The sequence below is a fragment of the Prosopis cineraria genome, unplaced genomic scaffold (assembly GCF_029017545.1).
Source record: "Prosopis cineraria cultivar Desert tree isolate PC_DT_omini unplaced genomic scaffold, ASM2901754v1 PC1, whole genome shotgun sequence".
Lineage (NCBI taxonomy): Eukaryota > Viridiplantae > Streptophyta > Magnoliopsida > Fabales > Fabaceae > Prosopis > Prosopis cineraria.
The window spans coordinates 33,760,791-33,783,307 of NW_026555332.1; the positions used below are offsets into that span (position 1 = coordinate 33,760,791).

Genomic DNA, 22,517 nt, shown 5'->3' on the forward strand with positions numbered 1-22,517 from the left:
CTCATAAAGCATTAATCTCTCCAATTTTATTGCCTTCGTTCTCAACATAAGCTCTAGAAGAAGAGGTTCAATGAGTTTTTATCTGAAAACATTCACAAGGACGATGCCAATGAAGTAGAAACTTGATTTTACTATGTATAAGAAAAGCTTGATTCCAGCTTAATTTAATCATGAATTATTTCTTCTACTTTGTTAGCATCGTTTTCGTGAATATTTTTAAATAAAAACTCTTTGAACCTCTTCTTCTTGAGTCGAGATTGAGAATGAAGGCAAGAAGATGGAGAGATTAATACTTTGTGGGCCTCATATGTATGAAAATAAATGTTGTTTGGCCAAAATTGAGGAGAAGGTATTAGATGATTTATTTTTTTATAATAAAGGCTACCCACACTCCTCAAAAAATAGTTCGTGGCTAAATTTATACCTTTACCACGTTGACATGTCGCGCCTGTGTCGTGCCACGTGTCATTGTGAGTCCCATATAACGTCCATTAGCTTAAATTAACAGCGGGCTACTGGATGCTCCGTTTTTGAAAGTTCATGATTTATTTTACACCATCTAATAGTTTAGGCTATTAGATATTCCTCGAGAAATAATTTGTAGCCAAATTTATACCCTCACCCTTTAAATATTGCTTTCATTTTACATGTTTTTTTTCATAAAATATCAAAATAATATTAAAAATTATAATCTAGACCTCGCAAATTAGATCTACATAATTTAAAGACTACAAATCATTAAATCATTTCTTTTCCAGTGTATATAAAAATATAAATATAAAATAAAAATTCTAAAAAGTCATGTTCATAACAATGTGTTTCATTCCTATAAAATGCATGTACCATTTATTCACATTAGTTACTTATTATATATTTTAAATATCATAACAGAGAGTCAAATTTGTGCCACTTTTACTCAAATTTTCACGAACTATCACAGTTAGTTTAGTCACTACTCTTTTTTCCCTATTTAAAATTCACTCATTAATTTATTTCAAATTGAAATTAATTATTATATAATTATTCTATACATATAATGACATATATGCGTTGGAACATTGTGTGCTAAAACAGTAGGGGAAAATAAGCAATTGATTATCTTAAGTTGTACTCAACTAAATCGGCCAAAAAGTGGGGAAAGTGATTATGCTCAACTGAAGAAAAATAAAAGGAAAAATAAAAAAGATAAACATATGAAAAAGCATCCAATAATATGGGTTGCTTAAATCAGTACATCTCTGCATAATTGGAAGAGATCAAACCATATATTATGACAATACATTAGAGATCCATACTTGCTAAAGTTCACATAATCAATCATTAATCATGGGTTCTCTCTCTCTCTCTCTCTCTCTAAATATATATATATATATATATATATATATAATTTTCTCTAATTTTGAGTTTTGATGGATGAAAACAATATTATATAAAAAATAACAAAATTTTAAAGAACTATTCATGCATGCAGCTAATGAGATTGTCATTTCCACCTATTTCTCTTCACTTTTATTTCTATATCCACGTAAGAAAAATTCAAATTTTAGTTTTTAAAAATTATTTTAGGAATTTAAAATTAAAATTCGTATATTATTTAAAAATTTTGATTTTGGGTCTTCAATTGCGACATTATAAACAGTCCAAATTTTTATTTTGAAATATCTAATTAGAAAAATTTTAAAATTCAGGATTTTCTTTTATTTCAATAGGGTTTTAATTAATTAATTTGAGGTTAGTAAGTATAATATTGAAAGGTGAAAGAGACATGAGAGCTAAAAATACATGTAAGGTGTAATAGCATAACAACTGACCACACGCTTTAGTTTAGGTGCAATTATTTGATCAACCTTCTCTGCTCACTTGTTCCCGAAGGTATCTTTGACTTTTCTTTTCCCTCAATTCCATATGATTATCATGATACTCCTGTTATTTTTTATAAATAACTTTTAATATATTTTATTAAAATTAACAAAATTTAAAATTCATTAACTCTATCTAAAAATTTAATAAATTTTTAATTTTATCCATATTAAATGTGTATATATATATATTTTAACAATATAATTTTTTTTAATGTTTAATGGAAGGTAAAAGAAAAAATTTATTTTTAAAATTTTATTGATATGATTTATAAATAAAATAAAAAAATTTCCTCATTTCCTTATAAATAGAATCAAAAGTAGTATTTAAGTTACTACTCCATTCTGTGTTAAAATTACAAGGCTCTTTTACTCGAATTATACCTCTAATGAGTTAGTTAACTATCTTTAAAATTATACTTTCTTTCTATATTTACTCTTATTTAATAAGGTATCTAGAAAAAGTTATTAATTATACATCTAATAAGGATACTTTTAGAAAAATATCATTAATTGCACTTTGAAAGATCCAAAATAGTTTATATTTTTTAACATCTTACTTCTAAAAAATGTTTTATATTTTTTGATAGATGGAGTATTACATAACAACAACTGTATATTTTATTTAGGAGGACAGAATATATTTTTCATATGTAAATTTATTTTTTTATTTTCATTTGTTAATATTCTATTTAATTGAACTGGAAGTTTATAGGATTGTAGTAATAATATACCAAGAGAATTATGAATGTCATATTCAAGCTAGGTAGCGTTTTATCATGCCAGTTAATTTCTAACAAATCACAAATTCAATTAATTAACAAAAAAATAGTTTATAAAATAAAGATTGCAAATGATAAGTAAATATGAACAAATCAATGGCATACACGAAGCGTTAAAGGACCGGCGTTCACCTTATAGGACAACTAGATTCCATCTTTTGTGATGTTTTCTTGGCCGAAGGAAATATATTTCATTATAAAAGAAAGAGTACATCAAACAACTAATCAAGCAATAAGACAGCAAGACGATTAGACTAAAAACCAACTAAAACAAGTAACACAAACATTACAGCAAAATATGCCTATTAAATCTACGTATTTGAACCAATTAATGTGCCAAGGGTTTGAAACTTGGAGACGGTGGCATTCTCATAAATAAAAATGAAGGCAGGATGATTTTCAAATCGATTAATAAAGGAACTAGTTTAGAGATTGATATCTTAAATAATTATAAATCATGACCAGTTTAGAGAGAGAGAGAGAGATATATATATATATATATATATTTTATTTCAAAGAGATATGTAAACTGGTTATTAAGAGTAACTAGTTTAGATAATGATTTATAATTTTTAAAAATAATTTTTTAAGATATCTAAATCGATTATTCTCAATACCCAGTTTAGGTATGCTTTCGTATTTCCAAATTATCCCATTGGTTTGTCTCTTTTTCACTGTCAAAGGCATTGAACTGTATCCTCATTCACTCCTCCTACTCGAAAAAACAAAGAATCATCCCCAAGCACCTTGAATCAGTCATTGCCACTTGAAATTAGTTATTCTCATTGTTCTCATCTCGTGCCCAAGCCCAGAATCAGTCATTGCTGTCGTGTTCTTCATCTTCTTTGTCCATTCTTTGTTTTTGAGTTCGCTTGAAACAAAAGGTTGAAACCGAGAATCCTTGAGCTTCAAACCATGAATCCCTTGCACCTGCCCTAAAATTGAAGTTGCAAATCCTCATGCTTGCATGGCTCGTGTGCTCCAGCTTGCCCAAGTATTTTTTTTTTTCAGTTTTTATTTTTTTAATATGTGCTCCAATTCGCGTGTTATGTAGGTTTTATTTGCCAATTATGTGAATACGAATAACTATATATATATATATTGGGGAAGAGACCACTTCCTCTTCCTTATTCTCAATATAATTATTGGCTTATGGTTGTAATTTTGGGTCATTGATGATGCAGAAAAAAGTCTTGGGAGAATGATAAAAAATGACTTTTTTTTTTGTTCACAATTTAGATATCATGATTTATGTCTCTTGATTACTAGATAATGTAAGTTGTTAATTTTCTTTAAATCCCATCTTTATATAACTTGAGCTATTAGAAGTATGTGGTGTGAATTTTTGTTTTATACTAAACTCATTCTATTTTCATATTGTAATGGAATAATGATTATACATATAAATTTTTGTATTGTTACTAATTAAGAAATTTGGAGTCTTGCATTGAATTGATCATTTTTTTTCTATTAATAAGTCAAAATATTACAATTAGCTAGGCTACATACCTATCTTCAACTATGAGATTTAGAAACTTATATAGATAAATATTACAATAGAAACAGCTTTACAATCCCCAATCATAAATTTGAATGATAAGAAACTATGATATAAAGAAGAAGAAACAAATTTCACTTCAATATCCTCTTGTACCCAAAAAAAAAAAATCACTTCAATATCCTCAAAAAATCTCATCCTCTACGGACGCTCAAGATGCCTCACAATGCTCCACAAGCTCAAAAAATTACTTTTTTTAACTTTTCAATGAGTCATTGGATATGACCAATATAAGACAGACATATCACCAATCCATTCTATATACCATGTAGGTCATGCCCATATATAGTTTATATCTATGTATTATATGAATTAGATTTTTTTTCTTCATATGATACATGAAATAAACAAGAGTAAAATGACAATTTGATCCTTACACTATAGGCCTAGGAGCATTTGGACCATAAACTCTCTTTTTTTTTAATGTATTTTTTACTTCTAAACATTTAAAATCATAACAATATCCCCCTACCATTAACTTTGACAGTTAATTGGTTAGAAAATTACAAAAAAAAACTAAAAAACTATAAAAAAAGATCAAAAAAATCATAGAAAATGAACGGAAAAAGGAAATTTTTTTGGAGGTCCTTTTTCTATAATTTTTGGGTTTTAGTTTTGTTATCTTTTAGTTATTTTTTGTAATTTTTTAGATCTTTTTTCTAGTCAACTAATAATCAAAGTTAATAGTAAAAGGGCAATTGTCACAATTTTAAATGTTTAGATGTAAATATGTATAAAAAATGAGTGTATGTTTTTAGATGCTCATGAATTTATAATTTAAAGGTCAAATTATTATTTTGCCCAATAAATAACATCTTGAAAAAAATGTGAATAATAAATTTTTTTTGCAAACAAACATGATTAAAAAGTGTAATTAATGTGTGAAATACTTCTTTCGTTTCTATTTATAAGAGAAAAAAATCGTATCACACAGTTAGAGAAAATCAATTAATTATATTAATTGTACATGTAAATAAAAAAATTAGATTATAATATCTTTCATTAATTGTGTTAATCAAGCCTTTATTGATTATCTCTTATAATTATGAATAATAAAATTATGAAGGGTAATTTAAAAAATTTATAATAAATGCTTATTAAAAAATATAAATTTATTTATATATAAAAATAAATTTAAAATATTAGTTTCTCTAATAAATAGAAACGGAGGAAGTACTTAAACAAGCAAGAAGTAAAAGTGTTAAAAATAAATAAATAAATGCAAGAATGTTAAATTAATTGACACTATTTATTGGCAACATCAAAAGTGTCCTCGTACTCCTATGACAACATTTTAGACCTATTTATCTATTCATTTGGTACATAGATTTATAGATTTGTAACAACTGGTCTTCTGAAAAAAGAAAACAAAGGTAAGGTTGCAAGGATGTCAAATTGGCACTTTTTCTTTTATTGTGTACAAATATTTTTTTTACTGGATAAATTTTATTTAAAATATGGTCAGTCAATAAATGTTGGCAACTTGGCATCTTTGCCATCGAATATTTGATTATTGATTTGCCATATTTTAAGGAATCAGTTCCTAAATTTTCATTATTTGTAAATTACTTTTTTTTTCCTTTTTTAATCTTTTAACTTGCGAGGACTGGGATTATCTTCCACTCACAAGCTTTTTTTATTTAATCATTGGGTATATTTTTTCGGCCAAAAATAATTAAGTATATAGATATATAAATTTGTAACAATAGGTACTCTTTCTGGCCCAAAAAAAAAAAAGTAACAATAGGTATTCTATTTCAAGTTGTGTGTGTATTTTGTAGCCGTTTCATGTTTTAAGTTGTGTGCTGGCTATTTTTTGTAATTTAATTACGGATAATACCTGCAAGTTGTAACTCATTATTAAAAATCAATTGTCTAATTGAATCATGTATACCTATTAAAATTTATAAAATATTTTTAAATAAAAGACAGAATAAAAGCATTCAATTATAAATTTATAACATTTTTATATTAAAATATAAAATAAATTTTGAACTATTTAAATAAAAGTTAAATGATGTGGTTTTAAGAATTGACTCATGTAAAATTACCTTCAATTAAACACATAGATAGATATAATACAACCAAGCTGTATTTTTTTTAAAAAAATTATTTTACAAATAGATCCATTATTTTCATGCATGGTTAACTAAATTTGTGATTTTTAAATCATGATTAATACAACTCATTCTTTATACGAAAAGTCAAGTATACCATCAAGGGTCTTTACCATTATCACATACATAAAAATGATATTGTATTGAAGACTCGTAGATTCAAAAAGCAATATATTAAATTTATAAGTCAAGATGTGATAGGGTGTTGAATTCATTTATATATATTTCCTCACAAAATTCAATGATATTGATAGTCCTTCAATCTCGCCGACGTGAAAGTTAATATGGACGACCAAAATCTAAGAAAAAGCAATTCTAATTCTGAAAGTTGAGCATTTTATAAGTTTGACGTAAAAGTATATTACATTGTATCACATATAAAATTATTTTAAAGCTTAATACTTTTTTTAAAAAAATTATTAAAAATTAAAAAAAGAAAAGAAAAAGAGTTGAGGGGTTGAACGGACAAGGACCAAAGACATGGCAACAATGGAGTCGTAGTTATGTTACAATCTTATATTATAATTATCATCCATCACTCCATTATCTTCCTTAATTAAAATTAATTGAGCTTTTCTTTTCTTTATTTTTAATAAATTATCTCCTTCCATATTCTCTTCTAGTTTGAAACTATTACTAAATAAACTATTTTTTTTTTGGCATTACATGGGACTTGAAAAAAAAAAAGAGATATATCTTTCATGTTGATAAATTAATTCTTTCTTTTGTTTTCCTTTTTTTAAAATAAATTATATCCTTCCACTTTCTTCTAAGTTTAAACCTTACGATAAATTCTTGTATAGGCGCCACATGTTCATGACCTGTCCAATAAAAATGGTTTAATCAAATATAATTTTATATATTATTATTTTTAATGATTTTATTTTTACACTAAAGCATTTCTTTATTTTTTTTGGCTTGACTCCTTCTATCATCATTAATAACAAAATTAATCAATATTTACAGTCATCTTTCATGACGTATTTTAATTGAACAGAGTATGAATGATATGATGTATTGAGTTTGTGCAAGAATTTTTCCTTGACTTGATTGCCTAAACATGTGAGGTTCACGCCTTACATGGAATGAAAAATAATCCATATCATTTAGACATGTTCTGTAAATTTATGACTTATTTTATATATTACATATTGATATTCAAAACAAAAGATATATGACTTCGTCAAAAATATATATTTCAATTCTGATCAAATAAAACATTATTGAATTGATAATATAGTGGATTTATTTGACTTTTGAAATTGATAAATAAAAAAATTGCTAGCAATTAATTGAATTCATTAAATTAAAATAAGAAAACTTATTGGCAGGACATTGAATTGGCTGAAAAAATGATTTTTTTTTAGATACATGAATTTGTGCATTGTATTGATATTAGTATTTTAAATCTTTTTTAACTTCATCTCATAATGCAAATTAATTATATATATAAATTGTAAACATTTAGCTTTCACTCAATGTTTTTGTCTGATATTTAAAATGAGCTCGTGTTCTTAGCCAATCTTCTTAGAATTATATAATATATATGCTTTAATTTCCTGTATCTAATTTTACATGCTTTAATTACACAAGTTATTTAATTTTTTTTAATGTTCTTTTTCAGTTCAAAATTTGTATGCTATCTTCTTTTCTTATGGGTTACGACTTTGATTTAATTTCTTTAATTCTTTTTTCCTGAGATTTTGTTCTATATTTTTTATATTTCACTGTTAAAATGAAATTTATGTACTTTTCTCCTTATTTTACATTACCCGGTTATCTACTCTTTACTCAATGACTCACTCAATTAGTTTTGGCTTATTTTTGTTACAAATAGTTATGAAATATTAATTTCAAAACTTAAATCAAACGAGCAACTTAGTAATAAAAACAATTAGAATTTGATTCTATAAATAAGCAGTTTATTAATACACACAAAAAAAAATATTCAAATAGGTACTTACAAATATTGCTTATTCATATTAGGGGATGGAACTTGAACTTCTACTATCATAAGATATGAGTCATGCTTACATATTGGACTAACGTTCATTTGCAATTTAATTTTTCTCTTCCAAGTATTATATCTTGTTAAAAATATACTTCTATAGTTTATTGTTCAAATTTATCTATACAAAATGAAATTAAACATTTACTTCTATGCTGTTAAGTTAGTTACAAATAATGACATTATAGACTAACATATGATATGTTGGCAACTTATTATTCAAGGCTGGAGTAATTTGAGTTTGGAAAATTTTCTTGAGAAGTCAAAGATTAAAGATTAGAGGTATGAGAATATACTTTGAAGCTTTACACCTAAAGAAATTAAAAATAAAAAATATTTTTTTAAAAAAAATATATAATAAAAAATTCACAAAAGCCATATGTATTCAAATTTTTCAAAAAAAAGAAAAAAAGGAAAGACAAGAGACATTAATGTCAAAAGTTCATGTCTTATTGTCCATTTTTTAGCCAACAAAACTTAATGTCAATATGTGATCAAATATAATTTGAAAAATTGAAGAGGACACGTGTCCCTGAGTCCAAACAATAACGTGACTTTTCTTTTTATTGAATATAGAAAATAAAAAATTACTTTTTTTTAAAGGATAGCATTAAAACTTAAAAAAAACCTAGCATTTTCAAAATATAACATAAAGCAGTGAGTTCTAATAAAAAAAAACTAATGAGTTGAATTTAATATTTAATAGTGAATACTAATTTGTAAAATTTTTTCTTTTTTTGGGTAAACGTTGTAAAATTTTTCTTATCATTGTACAAAGAAAAAGAATGAAGGAATCATAAACCAAAGATGAAAAAATGGAATCAAATAAAGTAGCATGCCACTAAAGAGGTAAAAATGGATTAAATGGGATAATTAAATGATCAAGATTAAAGCGGACAAGCAGCAATAATAAAATATACATTTTAATATAATTGTTGACTTTTAAGTATATTTCACTTTTCTTCTTTCTTTCTTTTTTACTTTGATGCAACAAATTTATGTAAAACGATCATGATAAAATATTGTAAAATGATTTTTTTTTTGTGGCAATTGGCTATTATTTACTTTGTAATGTTATTTTAGGATTTTAAGAGCTACCATTTATTCAAGAAAAAAAAAATAGAAATACTTTTTATTCATATCAATCAATGTGTAAGAATAACTACTAAAAAGTTTTTGGTAATGCTAAATTAAAAGGAACTTGATCCTTCTTAAATAAGATCTTAAATTCAATATCAGATACATGATATAATAATGCTCAAATCTAATAAAAAATTACAAGTTTACAAGTGGGCCAAAAAAAAAATTACAAGTTTACAATATTAAAATTAAAGTAATAACGAGGGTTCAATTAATATCATAATTTTCCCCGCTCTAATAACATTATGACTGTATTATTGACATGATAATGGTGTCATTTATTTATATATTTTTAAATTTTAATTTTTTAACCCCTAAAAGAGTTTATAGTTTTACCTAATCCCCACAATAATAATTAATAAACAAAGTTGAACATGACTTTTCTTTGAGTGAGAAATACAAAATTTGACTCATTTCTCTACCCCTCCTACTTCTCACACCTTCACTCAGCTCTGAATATTCCTGAACCATCTCTCTCTCTCTCTCTCACACACTCTTCTTCTTCCTCTCAATCTACATGCGTGTCTCCTTTCTTTCTTCTCTACTGACTATCTCTTCAATCCCTTCTTCAGCTTATATGAGGTGATTTCTGTAGCGACCTCTTACTTTGTCTTGTTTTGTACTGTGTTAGCATCTCTCGCCATTGACAGTTTCCTTCAGCTTTGCTTCCGTCGCCGGTTTTCTGCATGGGACTCCGGCTGAACCCACAAGCTCCGACGCCGTCTTCGGCGGCGACCCTTTATGGATAGATGCAAGAAAACGAAGGCAACACCTACCATCATGGTTCGAGTACCACTAGCTCGACTCCCGACGGGAGCCCCGTTCTGACGTTGAATCTCAGAGAGCGTGAAGAGCCTATTTTCTACGCTAATTTGGACTCGCTTTGCCCAATGGCTTCCACGACTTCCACATCCACCGAGCCGCTTCCTTCCATCGACGATATTGCCGTCAAGGCGGTGAACAAGCGGTACGAAGGACTGGTCACAGTGCGAACCAAAGCCATAAAGGGCAAAGGAGCTTGGTACTGGGCGCATTTGGAACCCGTTCTGATTCGGAACCCCGACACAGGAGTTCCAAAATCCGTGAAGCTGAAATGCTCCTTGTGTGACTCTGTGTTCTCGGCCTCGAACCCATCGAGAACTGCTTCGGAGCACTTGAAGAGGGGTACGTGCCCCAATTTCAGCTCTGGTTTGAGACCCAATTCATCGCTCTCGCCGATGCCGATATCTTCGGTGGCTTTGCCTACTTCGAACAATCACAAGAAGAGAAGCTCTCCTCAAACGGCTCCGACTTCTCCTCCTCCTTCAAGTTATCAAAATCATTCCTTGGCAATGGTCGAGTCCTCTCGGTTTTACGGCGAATTGAGTTATTCACAGGTGCAGAACTCCGTTGGGATGAATCAGCAGCATTTGGTGCTTTCCGGTGGGAAGGAGGATTTGAGTGCATTGGCTATGTTTGAAGATAGTGTGAAAAAGCTCAAGAGTCCTAAGGCCTCACCAGGTCCTGTTTTAAGCAAGGAACAGATTAACTCTGCTATGGAGTTGCTCGCGGATTGGTTCTACCAATCATGTGGGTCTGTGTCGTTCTCAGCTCTCGAGCAGACCAAATTTCAAGCCTTCCTCAGCCAGGTGGGTTTGCCGACAACAACTCTGCGACGTGAAATCTCGGGTTCTCGACTTGATGCTAGGTTTAATGAGGTCAAAGCTGAGTCAGAAGCCAAAATAAGAGATGCTATGTTTTTTCAGTTATCTAGCGATGGTTGGAAGAACGATAACTGGTACAGCTTGTGTTGTGGGGGAGAGAATTTGGTGAAGTTTACTGTTAATCTTCCAAATGGGACTAGTGTATTCCAAAAAGCAGTGTTTACTGGGGGAGTCACGTCCCCCAAGTATGCGGAGGAGCTTTTATGGGAAACAGTTGCAGGTGTAAGTGGAAATGTTGTGCAGAGATGTGTGGGAATTGTAGCAGACAAATATAAGGCGAAAGCGTTGAGGAACTTGGAGTTTCAGAATCACTGGATGGTAAATATTTATTGTCAGCTTCAGGGGTTCATTAGTTTAATCAAGGATTTTAACAAAGAGCTCCCACTTTTCAGGGTTGTGACTGAGAATTGCCTAAAAGTTGCAAATTATATAAACAATGAATCTCAGGTTAGGAACATTTTTCTCAAGTACCGGATACAGGAGCTTGAATTCACTGGGTTGCTTCGAATTCCTTCGCCCAAGTGTGATTATTTGAATAACTTTGCATCTGTCTTTCCAATGTTGGAGGACATATTGGGCTGTGCTAGAGTGATCCAAATGGTTATGTTGGAAGACTCGTTTAAGGTAACATGCATGGAGGATCCACAAGCGAGGGAAGTTGCTGCAATTGTTCAGAGTGAGGGATTCTGGAATGATTTGGAGGCAGTTTATTCTCTTGTAAAGCTTATCAAAGCAATAGTTCAAGATATTGAGGCTGAGAGACCACTGATTGGTCGATGTCTGCCTCTCTGGGAGGAAACAAGGACCAAAGTGAAGGAGTGGTGTGCAAAATACAATGTTGTGGAAGGACCTGTGGAGAAAATACTTGAAAAACGATTCAGAAAGAATTACCACCCTGCTTGGTCAGCTGCATTTATACTCGACCCACTTTACTTGATCAAAGACACAAGTGGGAAATACCTTCCTCCATTCAAATGCTTGACGCGTGAACAAGAAAAAGATGTAGATAAGTTATTGACAAGGCTAGCTTCACGAGAAGATGCTCATGTTGTGTTGATGGAGCTCATGAAATGGAGGTCAGAAGGGCTCGACCCCCTTTATGCGCAGGCAGTTCAAATGAAACAAAAGGACCCTGTGACTGGGAAGATGAAAGTAGCAAACCCACCGAGCAGCAGACTTGTGTGGGAAACTTGCCTAAGTGAGTTAAAGTCTCTGGGGAAGATTGCCGTAAGGCTTATTGTTCTGCATGCAACCTCATGTGCCTTTAAGAGTAAGTGGTCTTTCATGAGAAAAGTTACTGCAAATAAGCACTCCAGAGTCGGATTGGAGAGAGTTCAGAAGATGATATACATTGCTGCTCATGCCAAGCTTGAAAAGAGAGACATTTCTAGTGATGAAGAAAAGGATGCAGAACTGTTTGCCATGTCGGGTAGTGAGGATGGAATGCTGGCTGAGGTCTTTGCTGAGGCACCCTTAGTGTAATGTGCTTCTTTTCTTTTCAAACTCCTGTAGAATTCTGTAACTGTAGGATTTATCAGATTCTTTCCCGAACTTGTTTACTATGGAAAAATTTTCGTGAATTGTGATTGAAAAAAATGATAGTGGAAGGGTCTCAAAAACCCTGTTAGTGGCTTTGGTATCACATTTTATTTATTTAATCATCAATCTTTTTCCTCGGCCGTTTTTTTGGGTTTCTAGAGTTTGTTGAAGAACTTCATTTATGAGAAAAATAAACTTCCAGGAATAAAGCCAGAAGAATGTCATAGTAATTTCCTCGAGTGCTTTGTTATGAGAATTATTCTCAGTCCTATTTCAAAATGAACTTTTCACTTCAAAAAGCTGCGCTACATTAGATCTTGTGAAATGCAGATAAAGAATTGGCCGCAGTGAACTACGTCATGCCATTCACTTCCCTGTGGGGGAAAATTTAAAACTTCCAGCTGTTGCTGAGATACCTGATAAAAATTCAGCGTTATTCACTTTATGTAAAATGGATGAATTCGGATGCTCTCATGTAGTATAATAGTATAATAATGATGGTCATCTAAGTAAAGACATAGACACTCTCTTTTTTGTTCTTTTGTGATTATTACTTAACGTCTATTTCTTACCTTACATGACCATCATGATAAGTGAGATGATCCCAATCCTTTCTTTTGTCTTTTTGTTTTGGGTTTAGCTTTAAATTTTTATGGTTGATTTTATTAGTCATTAACACAAATGTGATGTTGGAATCACACACAGGTGCATAATCCAGTAATTAAGATCACGCTAATTTATATGGCCGTGTGAATTGGGAAAGTAATAAAACAAAAGGAAATTTCATGGTTGGAGAAACACTTTCAAATTAGAATGAGTTCATTGAAAGGCATCATTACAATGAAAGAAAGGGAGAGAGGTCATCATGATCTCTGCATATAAAAGGCAAAAAGGATGCTGCGATAGTTAGTGGCATTTTGTTTATTCTCATGTCTTGACTTGCCATAACACGATCCGTTTTCTAAACTCTGCGTGTGATTCATGATATATGTTTGAATTTTTACAAACTGAAACATTTCACTGTTTTGCTGCCTGATCTACCTTCGTATCACATCCTAACACTATAGTGCTCTACTTGTTTGGCTTTTATATCTGATTCTCTTTCTAAACTGAGTTGCTGAAGAATCAAAAAGTCTCACTGTTCTGAGCAACTGCCTGGTATAGAAGATTTGAGGTACTCCTGATGATCTATAGTAAAATCTAGAGTTCTGTGTTTACTGATTTGTAAACCACTCGAACATTGACCTATTACTTGTTAGTGGAGCTAACCCAACTATTTTGCTTGACGAAAAAGGGATAAATTGTTATTCTTATTTTGCTTCCGTTGAGAGAATACTCATTTTACTGACAGATGTTGCACAGTAAAGATAATTCAAAAGGATGCCATGAAATTGCTGAAGAATACGAGTCAAGAGATATCCTAATCCATATGAAAACCAGTAATAAAGCATGGATCCACTCTCAACTGTAGCTATAAGTGCAAACATCCTTGATATATCTTTTGCTCCTTAATCTAACTTTTTTCTGAGATTCTTGTAAATGGAAACTCGCTTTCTGGCCATTGTTCAGTTAACAGAGCTTGAGATTTTTATTTTTTTTCCTTGTGTTTCAGCTGTTTAAAAACAATTAAAAATTGATTCTGATTATCAAAGAACAAATTTTTTTTTTTTTTTTATGAATAAGGATGCTGAAAAATGACACTGAAATTGCCCTGGCTCCCGAATTTTGACTGTTCCTTTTTGCTGCAGAGTTGGGATGGCTTGAATGAGTTGGGTCGGTGGCTAACCAGACTTGGTGATGACATGGGTCAACCTTGGAAGAACAAGAGAGAGAATCTCTATAGCCAAAGAAGCAGTTCTGGTAGATATCACCTGGCAAACCTCTCGTGTTCGTTTATGAAATTGGAGGGGCCCGCCACGGGGAGCGGGGGCCCATCTTAGTGTCGTGGTCAAAGAAAAGTGAGGTATGAGTGGCTTTCCTTCACATCAATCCATCCACCCCCTTTCTCTGTTATATGTGTGTGTCTGTGTTAATTGGTTTTTTTCGCTTAGCCCACAACCTTTGGTAACTTTGGTTTCAAACATAAAATTTTGTGATAATTCACTAGTCATTGGGGCCTTATGCAAACTATTGTCTATCTAATTGTTGAAAATTGGAGGTTTGCTGAATGAACCGTTTGAGTTGTCATGATTACTAATAAAAGTCTTGATGAAAGTGGAAGCAAGGAGGGTTGTCGGCGTGAGAAGATACATGATCTGGTTGAAAGGGTATATTGTAACGTCATGGAGCTGTTTTTGCTTGTAAATTGAAGTGATTATTCTTAACCATGTCCATGAACAACTGGTTTGAGTTCTAAATTCTGGCGCTGTTAATTGTCTCTTTTTGCCTCTTCCTATCATACATTTTTTTTAAGGTTTTTTTTTTTTTTTTTTTTGCTGTCCTTCTGGAAAATATAGGAACTGATGGCAGTATGTCCTAGAGTTGTACATAGGCTATCAAACTAAATCAAGGCAAGCATTCTTCTCTTTACTTGTGAATAATTATGTAAATATTTTCATCATAAGGTGGTTGAAATCTATCTCTGCGTCTCTATGCTTATTTACACGTATGATTTTCTTTTTCTGTTTTTTGATTTTTGAGGTGCAACTTTTAAATCCTTGGTTGTTATATATCACTCGGCCCTTGGTTGTTATATTATTTTCTATGGTGCCATGGCTGTCTGTTGCCCACAGAATCATATACTACCTTTTTTTCTTGCAAATTCTGTGCTTCTTAAAAATTCAGACCCCATATACTGTACATAATCAGATAAAGCAGCTTGAATCTAGCATTAACCACCTTCTCTCCTTCCTTTCTTCATGCTCTCTTGCTATGGTTTTATATTTCTTCACCTGCCTCCAAGAAAGGAATAATGGAAGCGTCCTTCTTATTGACCTTCTTGATGATCGCTAATAACTAATGAGTCGGCAACAGAAAAATTTAAAAACTTCTTTAGATAAGCGTTTTTCATTTAATTGTTTTCAAAACTGTTAAAAACAAAAAATAAAAATAACTTTAAGTTGTTTTTTTTTTAATTTTTAAAATACACTATATTTAATTATTGAAAATTATAGTTATCTTAATCAATTTTTATTATTAATTACTACCATTAATTATCTATAACAATCACTATCAGTTCATTTTTTAATTTTAATTGTTTTTTAATTGACATAGTCAAACGGATTTTTATTCTATTTTGTTTTGGAAAACAATTTTGAAAATTATATTAAAAAACAGTTTTTAAAAATAAAAAATAAGAATAGAAACCAAGTAAGCCCTTAATCATTTAGTTTCTAAAGTTTTGATTAAATTAAAATCTAGTAATTGAATTTTAACACGTAATTTAGTTTTTATAATTTTGATTCAGTGGCAACTTAATTTCTAAATTTTTTACTCAATGCAACTTAATTTTAATAGTTTTAACTATTTAAAACATGGATCCCTATATCTTAGAAAACTTTTCTAAAATTTTAAGGAGTAAATTTATTGCTTGAAACTTAGGGACTATAATTTTAAATTACTAAAACTATAGAGATTGAATTGTAATGGGTTAGAGTTTAAGAACTAAGTTGCAATTGAGTTAAACTTGTAAAGATTGAATTACACTGATTTAAAAGTTAGAGATTAAGTTATAATCAAGTAAATAGGAATTGAATTATTAATTTTCCCATCAAATAATGATGTCAGTAACAGAGAAATAGATCAATTAACAATTAGTGGGTGGAGTAAAAAAGGCAAGATGCCCTATCAAACATGGTTTCAAATTCAAGTCTTGTAAATGGAAAAAAAAAAAAAAATTACTTGAAGAAAGTTTGCCCATATTTGGGGCCAACACAGCATGAATATAGATCATTCAATGGCATCGGAGACTGAATAATTCTAAGAAGGAAATATCAAAATAATCATGAACCGAATTCACCTAAAAATTCTTAGTGATGGAATAAACTATGAGGAGTGAAGTCATTAGAAGAGTAGAATGCTGTATTGCTGATATCATCATATATTTTAATTTATGATGATTCTACATAATTTGGTAGTATTGACAGTGGATGATGTCGGCAGGGGCAAGCAAGAAATTCTGACTGCTTACCAATGAAAAGGGAAAGCTATTGCTGGTTTTTGCATTGTTTGTATGGTATAATTTCATTGTTCATTCCAGTCTGGTTCTTGTGGAAGGAGGGGTTGATGGACAGTGATGATTGGGGCACAGGACAAGACCATCTTTTTGCAAGAATCTTCATACTTTCAATGTCTCCTCATCATTAATCTCCTTTATTCATAATGTCTCTGCTTTTTCCTCCCACTGACTTTAAAATTGCAGATCATGGATTTGTATGTGTACACACGTAGCTGTTGTGAGATAATATAATATAATAATATCAGTTTATTACAAAAGTATTTTCAATCTGAACCCTTTGTTTTTTTTGATAAGTTTACTGGTTTTTCTTCAAGCTCTCACTGCTTTTTCATTTCTAAAGGAAGAAACCTCTTCACTGATCATGCGTCAGAGTATGAGGATAGATGGATTACCTGAAGTTACCTAAGGTAAAAATTAGCAAAAGTTGGATTCATTTTCATGGGGGCTTAAAAAAAGGTGATGTGGGGCCCATATATATTTTGAAAACATCCTTTTTTCTATTTTCACCTGGAAGCAAAATTCAGGTTCATTCATTGAGACTGAGAAAAGAGAGATGGAAAAAAAATTCGCTCTCTTTATAACCATGGAGATTGGAGGTGGTGGTTGAATCAACACCAAAGTCTGAAAATAAAGAGATATTGAGTTAGGTGAGTTAATAATAATAATAATTTTTTTTTTTTTAATTTCAATGATACAGAGTAACAAGAGGTGGAATAAAGTGAAGGGGTAGAATCTTGAGGACGAAGGAACATGGTGGTGATGGTGATTGTATTGTAGACAGGAAATATTGCTTTACCAATTACTTTGGCTTTTTTAGATGACAATGGGGTAAAAACTACTCTAAACTTTGAGATCTTTTTCGTATTTTGTTTGATTTTGATTTTGGAGTCTTAAATGTGTTATGATGGCAATCATTACTTACATTCTCATCAATTCCTTTTCTTATCCTAATGAGGCCCGTGAAGTTTGAATTTGAGGTTCTTCTTGTTATATCAAATAGGATGCCCTCCTTTGTCCCTACTAATAATAATAATAATAATAATAATAATAATAATATACCCTCCCTCATCCCTAATATTTTAAGGGAAAAGTTATACCAATAGGCTTTTGTCATGAGATTATGACCATTTGAATACAATGACTTTAGTTTGACTTCGTATGAATGTACAAAATATCTTTGAGAAAATTAATTTTAATTAGGTTTGACAGATTCAACCATGGCAATATGAAGAAACTATACTGATAAAAAAAATATTGGTTAATTCAAAACTCTATTTACAAAATTAAAATTAATTCATTAAATACATAAGCAGGTAAAACTTCTGTACTCTTTAATACCTTCTTTTTCTTTGGAAGCAGTTATGATATTATCTCCCTATCAAAGTTTGGTCTTTCAATATGAGTGTTGCAACAATTTGCAATGGTTTTTTTTTTTTTTTTGAAAGAAAGTTAGTTGGACATTTTACATATGACAAGGAATTTGAAAAATATAATATTAAAAGAAACATAAAGTTCTCAAGGGGCCTTCTGGTCTAGTAAGCATCTTATGCTTTTTGTGAGGGTGAATATCTTACGTTAGTACTGTATTCAACGCAAATGGTAAAGTTTCAAGAGACCAGAAAAACACATTATAAACGAATATTACATTACAACTATATCAATAAATTTCCGTGTTTTCCAACTTAGGTTGATAAAAATAGTGTTTGAAACAAAAACAAAAAAAGAGAGTAAAATATAATAACCTTTCTTCTATTTTATCTTGATTATAGATATTTCCTCTCTATTTTCAAAATCTATATGAAGCTCTCTTAAATCAATAGTTATCATATGCAAACTTTCCTTCTATTTTTAAGATTTTATTTATATCCATCTAACCATTAATTAATTTTTAAATAATATATGTTTGACTAAATTACCTCTCTTTAAATATAAATTTTATCTAAAAATTATTTAAGTCATCAAAAAAAATAATGGATATATTTTTACATTTTTAATTCATATTTTATTTTATTTTTGTTATGCAGGCTTACCTATTTAGACTAAAATAATATTTCAAAAAAATAATAAAATAATAATTTAATATAATAAGAAATAAAATAGTTAATATACTTTATTTTTAATTTTTTATAAATTTTATAATTTTAAGAAGATATTTTTATTTTTTATTTAAATACTGTCATACTTAATTATTTAGAGTTCGTTAAATTGGGGGGGGGAGAGAGAGTAGGAAATATAAGGGCAAATTGATAATTTAAAATTTTTTACATAGTTACAAATGAAAAATTAAATATTTTGGAATCTTTGATTAAATATTCTTAACGATGTTAAACATTAGATTAAAGTGTAAGTTTTGAAAATAAAGAGGAGGTTTCTATAATTTAAACAAAATAGAAAGGAGGCCAGTTTATCTTACTCTACAAAATGTGAGGAGTAAGAATTTTACCCTTTTAAGCAGTCTAAAATTTAATTCTCAACTTTTCTATATGAAGTAAGCCTAACTAAGAGAAGTTAGTTTTATCTTTTGTATTTTGAAAGAGATTCGTTTTGTTTGTTGTTTATCCCCATAATTTTTTTTACAGAGAATTGATTTTTTTCCAAAAATTATTTTTTATTTAAAATATTTATTTAAAATGCAATCTCACTGAAAGGTAAACGATATAAGAATTCAGAGAAATTAGATGCAGCTTGTTTATTTTTCCCTTAAATGATAAGGGGATGAGGCATAGTAGTCATACTTTATAAATAATATAATTCATTATCAATTTTATAATTCATATTAATAAAAGGTTAAGGTGTAAAAATACCTATTAAATGATTAGCCAGGAACATCTAAGAGCTTAAAACGAGACAAAAGGCAAAAACACTAATCATATTATCAAAGTTGGTGCAAAAGTAATTAAATTATTAACTTGCCCTAAGCCATTAGTTTTCAGTGTTAAATGCTGATTGTGCTTATGATATGTTAGTTTTTATTGATATGAACTAAAAAAAGAGACAAAAATATCTATGAAGTCATTGTCCAAAAGCATCCAATAATTTAAAGTGAGAAAAAGAAAAAAAAAATATCTGTGACATTACTGAAGTTATTGCAAAAGTGACCAATCCATCAAAAATATTAACCATTTAGCTAACAAATAAGCAGAAATTGATAATCTTTTCCTTAACATGGACAAAAAATATTCTCAAGAAAAATTCTATAAAGATTGATTGGTCATCATGTGAGTACCCATAATATTATTTTAGTAGGTGCAATAGTAACCAATTCGTCAAAATTCATGTCACATGATTTATTTCCATCGTCATGTATCCCACCCATTTCCATCCTCCCTTTTCACTCATTTTTCTTATTTGCAAAACTTGAGATTCAACATAGTAAACTAAATTGCATACAATCAAAGATTGAGAACAAAGAGGCTGCAACTTAATGCAAAGAATGCAAGCACTTCATAAAGGAAGTTGTCTCAGCTTGTAATGCTTTCGTGAGTACACATACTTCCTACACCACCTATATTAAGAACATTGGCACAACCTTCAATGATTTTGTTCATGATGAGGTTTGAAATCCTCAGTTGGCTTCCTCCACTACTACAAAGAAGCAAGTGATTTAACTTGCTGTTCAATTAAAATGGCATATTCTCACATGGTATTCATACGATGATTGATCAATTTTTATAAAATTTTACCTGAGAATATTTTTTGTTAATGTTAGTAAAAAGATGGTCAACTTCTTCTTAAATATTAGCTAAATGGTCCACATTTAAGAAATTTAATAGATTGATCCTTTTACACTAATTTTGATAATGTTATGGGAATTTTTATCATTTTTTCACCTTAAGTTACTAGATGTTCCTAGTCAGTGACTTCGTAAATATTTTTGCTCATTTTTTAGCCCATGTTAGTAAAGACTGATATGTGACAAGTACAATTAGCATTTAATACTGGAAATTAATGGCGTGAGGACAAGTTAATTGTTTGGTTACTTTTGCACTAACTTTGATAATGATATGGGTATTTTTGTCCTTTTTTTTTTCATTTTAAGCTATTTGATGCTTTTGACCGACTACTTAATGAGTATTTTTACCTTTAAACCTTTAACAAAAATTTGAGAAAGAAAATAAGGGAGATGATATTTTTGCTCAGATAACAATTGTTTTTGTTTTGTGACTAATATCATGAGGAAAATATCTTAGAGCCTGAGGCTCATATTTAAAATCTCTTTTTCCTTTTTGCGAAATGATTATATGCCAATATATATTATGGCTTCAAAGAGTTCAAGCATCATTCTCCAACAACATACTGTCAAAGACAAAGAAATCTACAAAGATTTAGTGGTACTGCTTTTTTATTTAGCCAATTTGATTAGTGTCCTACTTAATTAACAAATTTGAAAGGTTTTACTTTCTGTATTACCATTTTTTTATATTTTTTATTCAATAAATTTAATTAGTGTCAGGTGACCTTCTAAATTTGTTAGAGCCTAGTTACAAGGAATGACACTGAAATTTCAATGTAAATTCATACAAATTTCCATAACAAAAACAAATTATTTTTTGTTTTAAATTTTTGAACTATTTTTCAGAAGGTGACACTTTTGAAAAGTTGTTACCAATATGAATAAGTTTAATCCTAAATTTGACAAATATGAAATTGGAGAATTTCAATTCAAAGTAAACATTAAATGGGACAGTAATGGTACTGACTATATCTGGAAGATAGCTCACTTTTAAGTACAAGACATTGTTTGCTATCTGTATCGCATGAATGGTAACCTTACAGCTTCCTCTTAATGTTTGCTTGACGTTGACCCTGCTAATTATGTACTCAATTTTCCAAATTATTCCATCATATCTAATGTAAGAACAAAATGATAATATGTAAGGTTTAAATAATTACAAATTAATAACTTAAATCCCATAAGAATAAACTAATAATAGTTAGGTTCTTGGTAAAAAATTTTAAAATATAAGTTGTAAATATCAATTTAAATAATTATACATTTAAGAGTTTTAGTTGCAAATAAAATATTTAAATTATTGGTAAAAAATAAGATATTTAAATTCAATATATAACTCTTAGTTTACAACTAAAATTCCTGTTTGTAAATGTCTGAAACAATATTTGCAACTCATTCTTTTTAAAAAAAATTATTGAAAATTTAATTGTTATTAATTTAATCTTACAAAACTTTACTATCATTCTTTCTAAGATGATACATAGACTCACAAGCAAAAACTTAGCTTCTCTTTTTTCTTCCTATTTTCTCCTTGTTTTATTCAATTTTGAATTATTCATATTAAATTTCATACATATTTCTTAAAAGACATGTAGACAGATGAAATTTGATTTGAATAATAAACAAAAATAAATAAATATAATATAATAAGAGAGAAATGCCATTATTAGCTCTTGTATAAGTAAATGGCTCAAATTCAAAGAGAGGAGTGCAAATTGCATACAAAGAGTCAATAAAAATCAATTCAAAGATAAAGATTTATAATACGCCTAAAAAAAAAGTGAAGTTCAAATCTTATTAATGGCTTTATTAATGAGTAATCTGTAAATATATTTCTAAATACTCTTTATATTATAACACTCTATTGATATTATATATATATATATATATATATGAGAAAC

General features: G+C 29.5%; 1 protein-coding gene across 6 annotated transcripts; it reads left to right on the forward strand.

Moving 5' to 3' along the window:
* Window positions 1-9,888: 9,888 nt before the first annotated feature.
* LOC129314527 (uncharacterized) lies at window positions 9,889-17,854 on the forward strand. Of its 6 annotated transcripts, XR_008594154.1 has the most exons (4): window positions 9,889-12,645; window positions 14,455-14,669; window positions 17,224-17,290; window positions 17,581-17,854. XR_008594154.1 is itself a non-coding variant. In XM_054958017.1 (3 exons), the coding sequence occupies exons 2-3, from the start codon at window positions 10,214-10,216 to the stop codon at window positions 14,468-14,470; spliced, it is 2,448 nt and encodes an 815-aa protein (XP_054813992.1). In that variant the 5' UTR covers window positions 9,893-10,046; window positions 10,125-10,213; the 3' UTR covers window positions 14,471-15,144. The 6 variants fall into 6 exon arrangements, 2 of the variants coding, with proteins under 2 accessions (XP_054813967.1, XP_054813992.1); XR_008594147.1 differs by lacking the exons at window positions 17,224-17,290; window positions 17,581-17,854 and adding an exon at window positions 16,792-17,168; XR_008594153.1 differs by lacking the exons at window positions 17,224-17,290; window positions 17,581-17,854 and adding an exon at window positions 16,808-17,167.
* The last annotated feature ends 4,663 nt before the right edge of the window (window positions 17,855-22,517 follow it).

Coding starts and splice junctions, on each gene's coding strand:
- LOC129314527 (XM_054957992.1), top strand. CDS start 10,214: ATGCAAGAAAACGAAGGCAACACCTACCATCATGGTTCGAGTACCACT.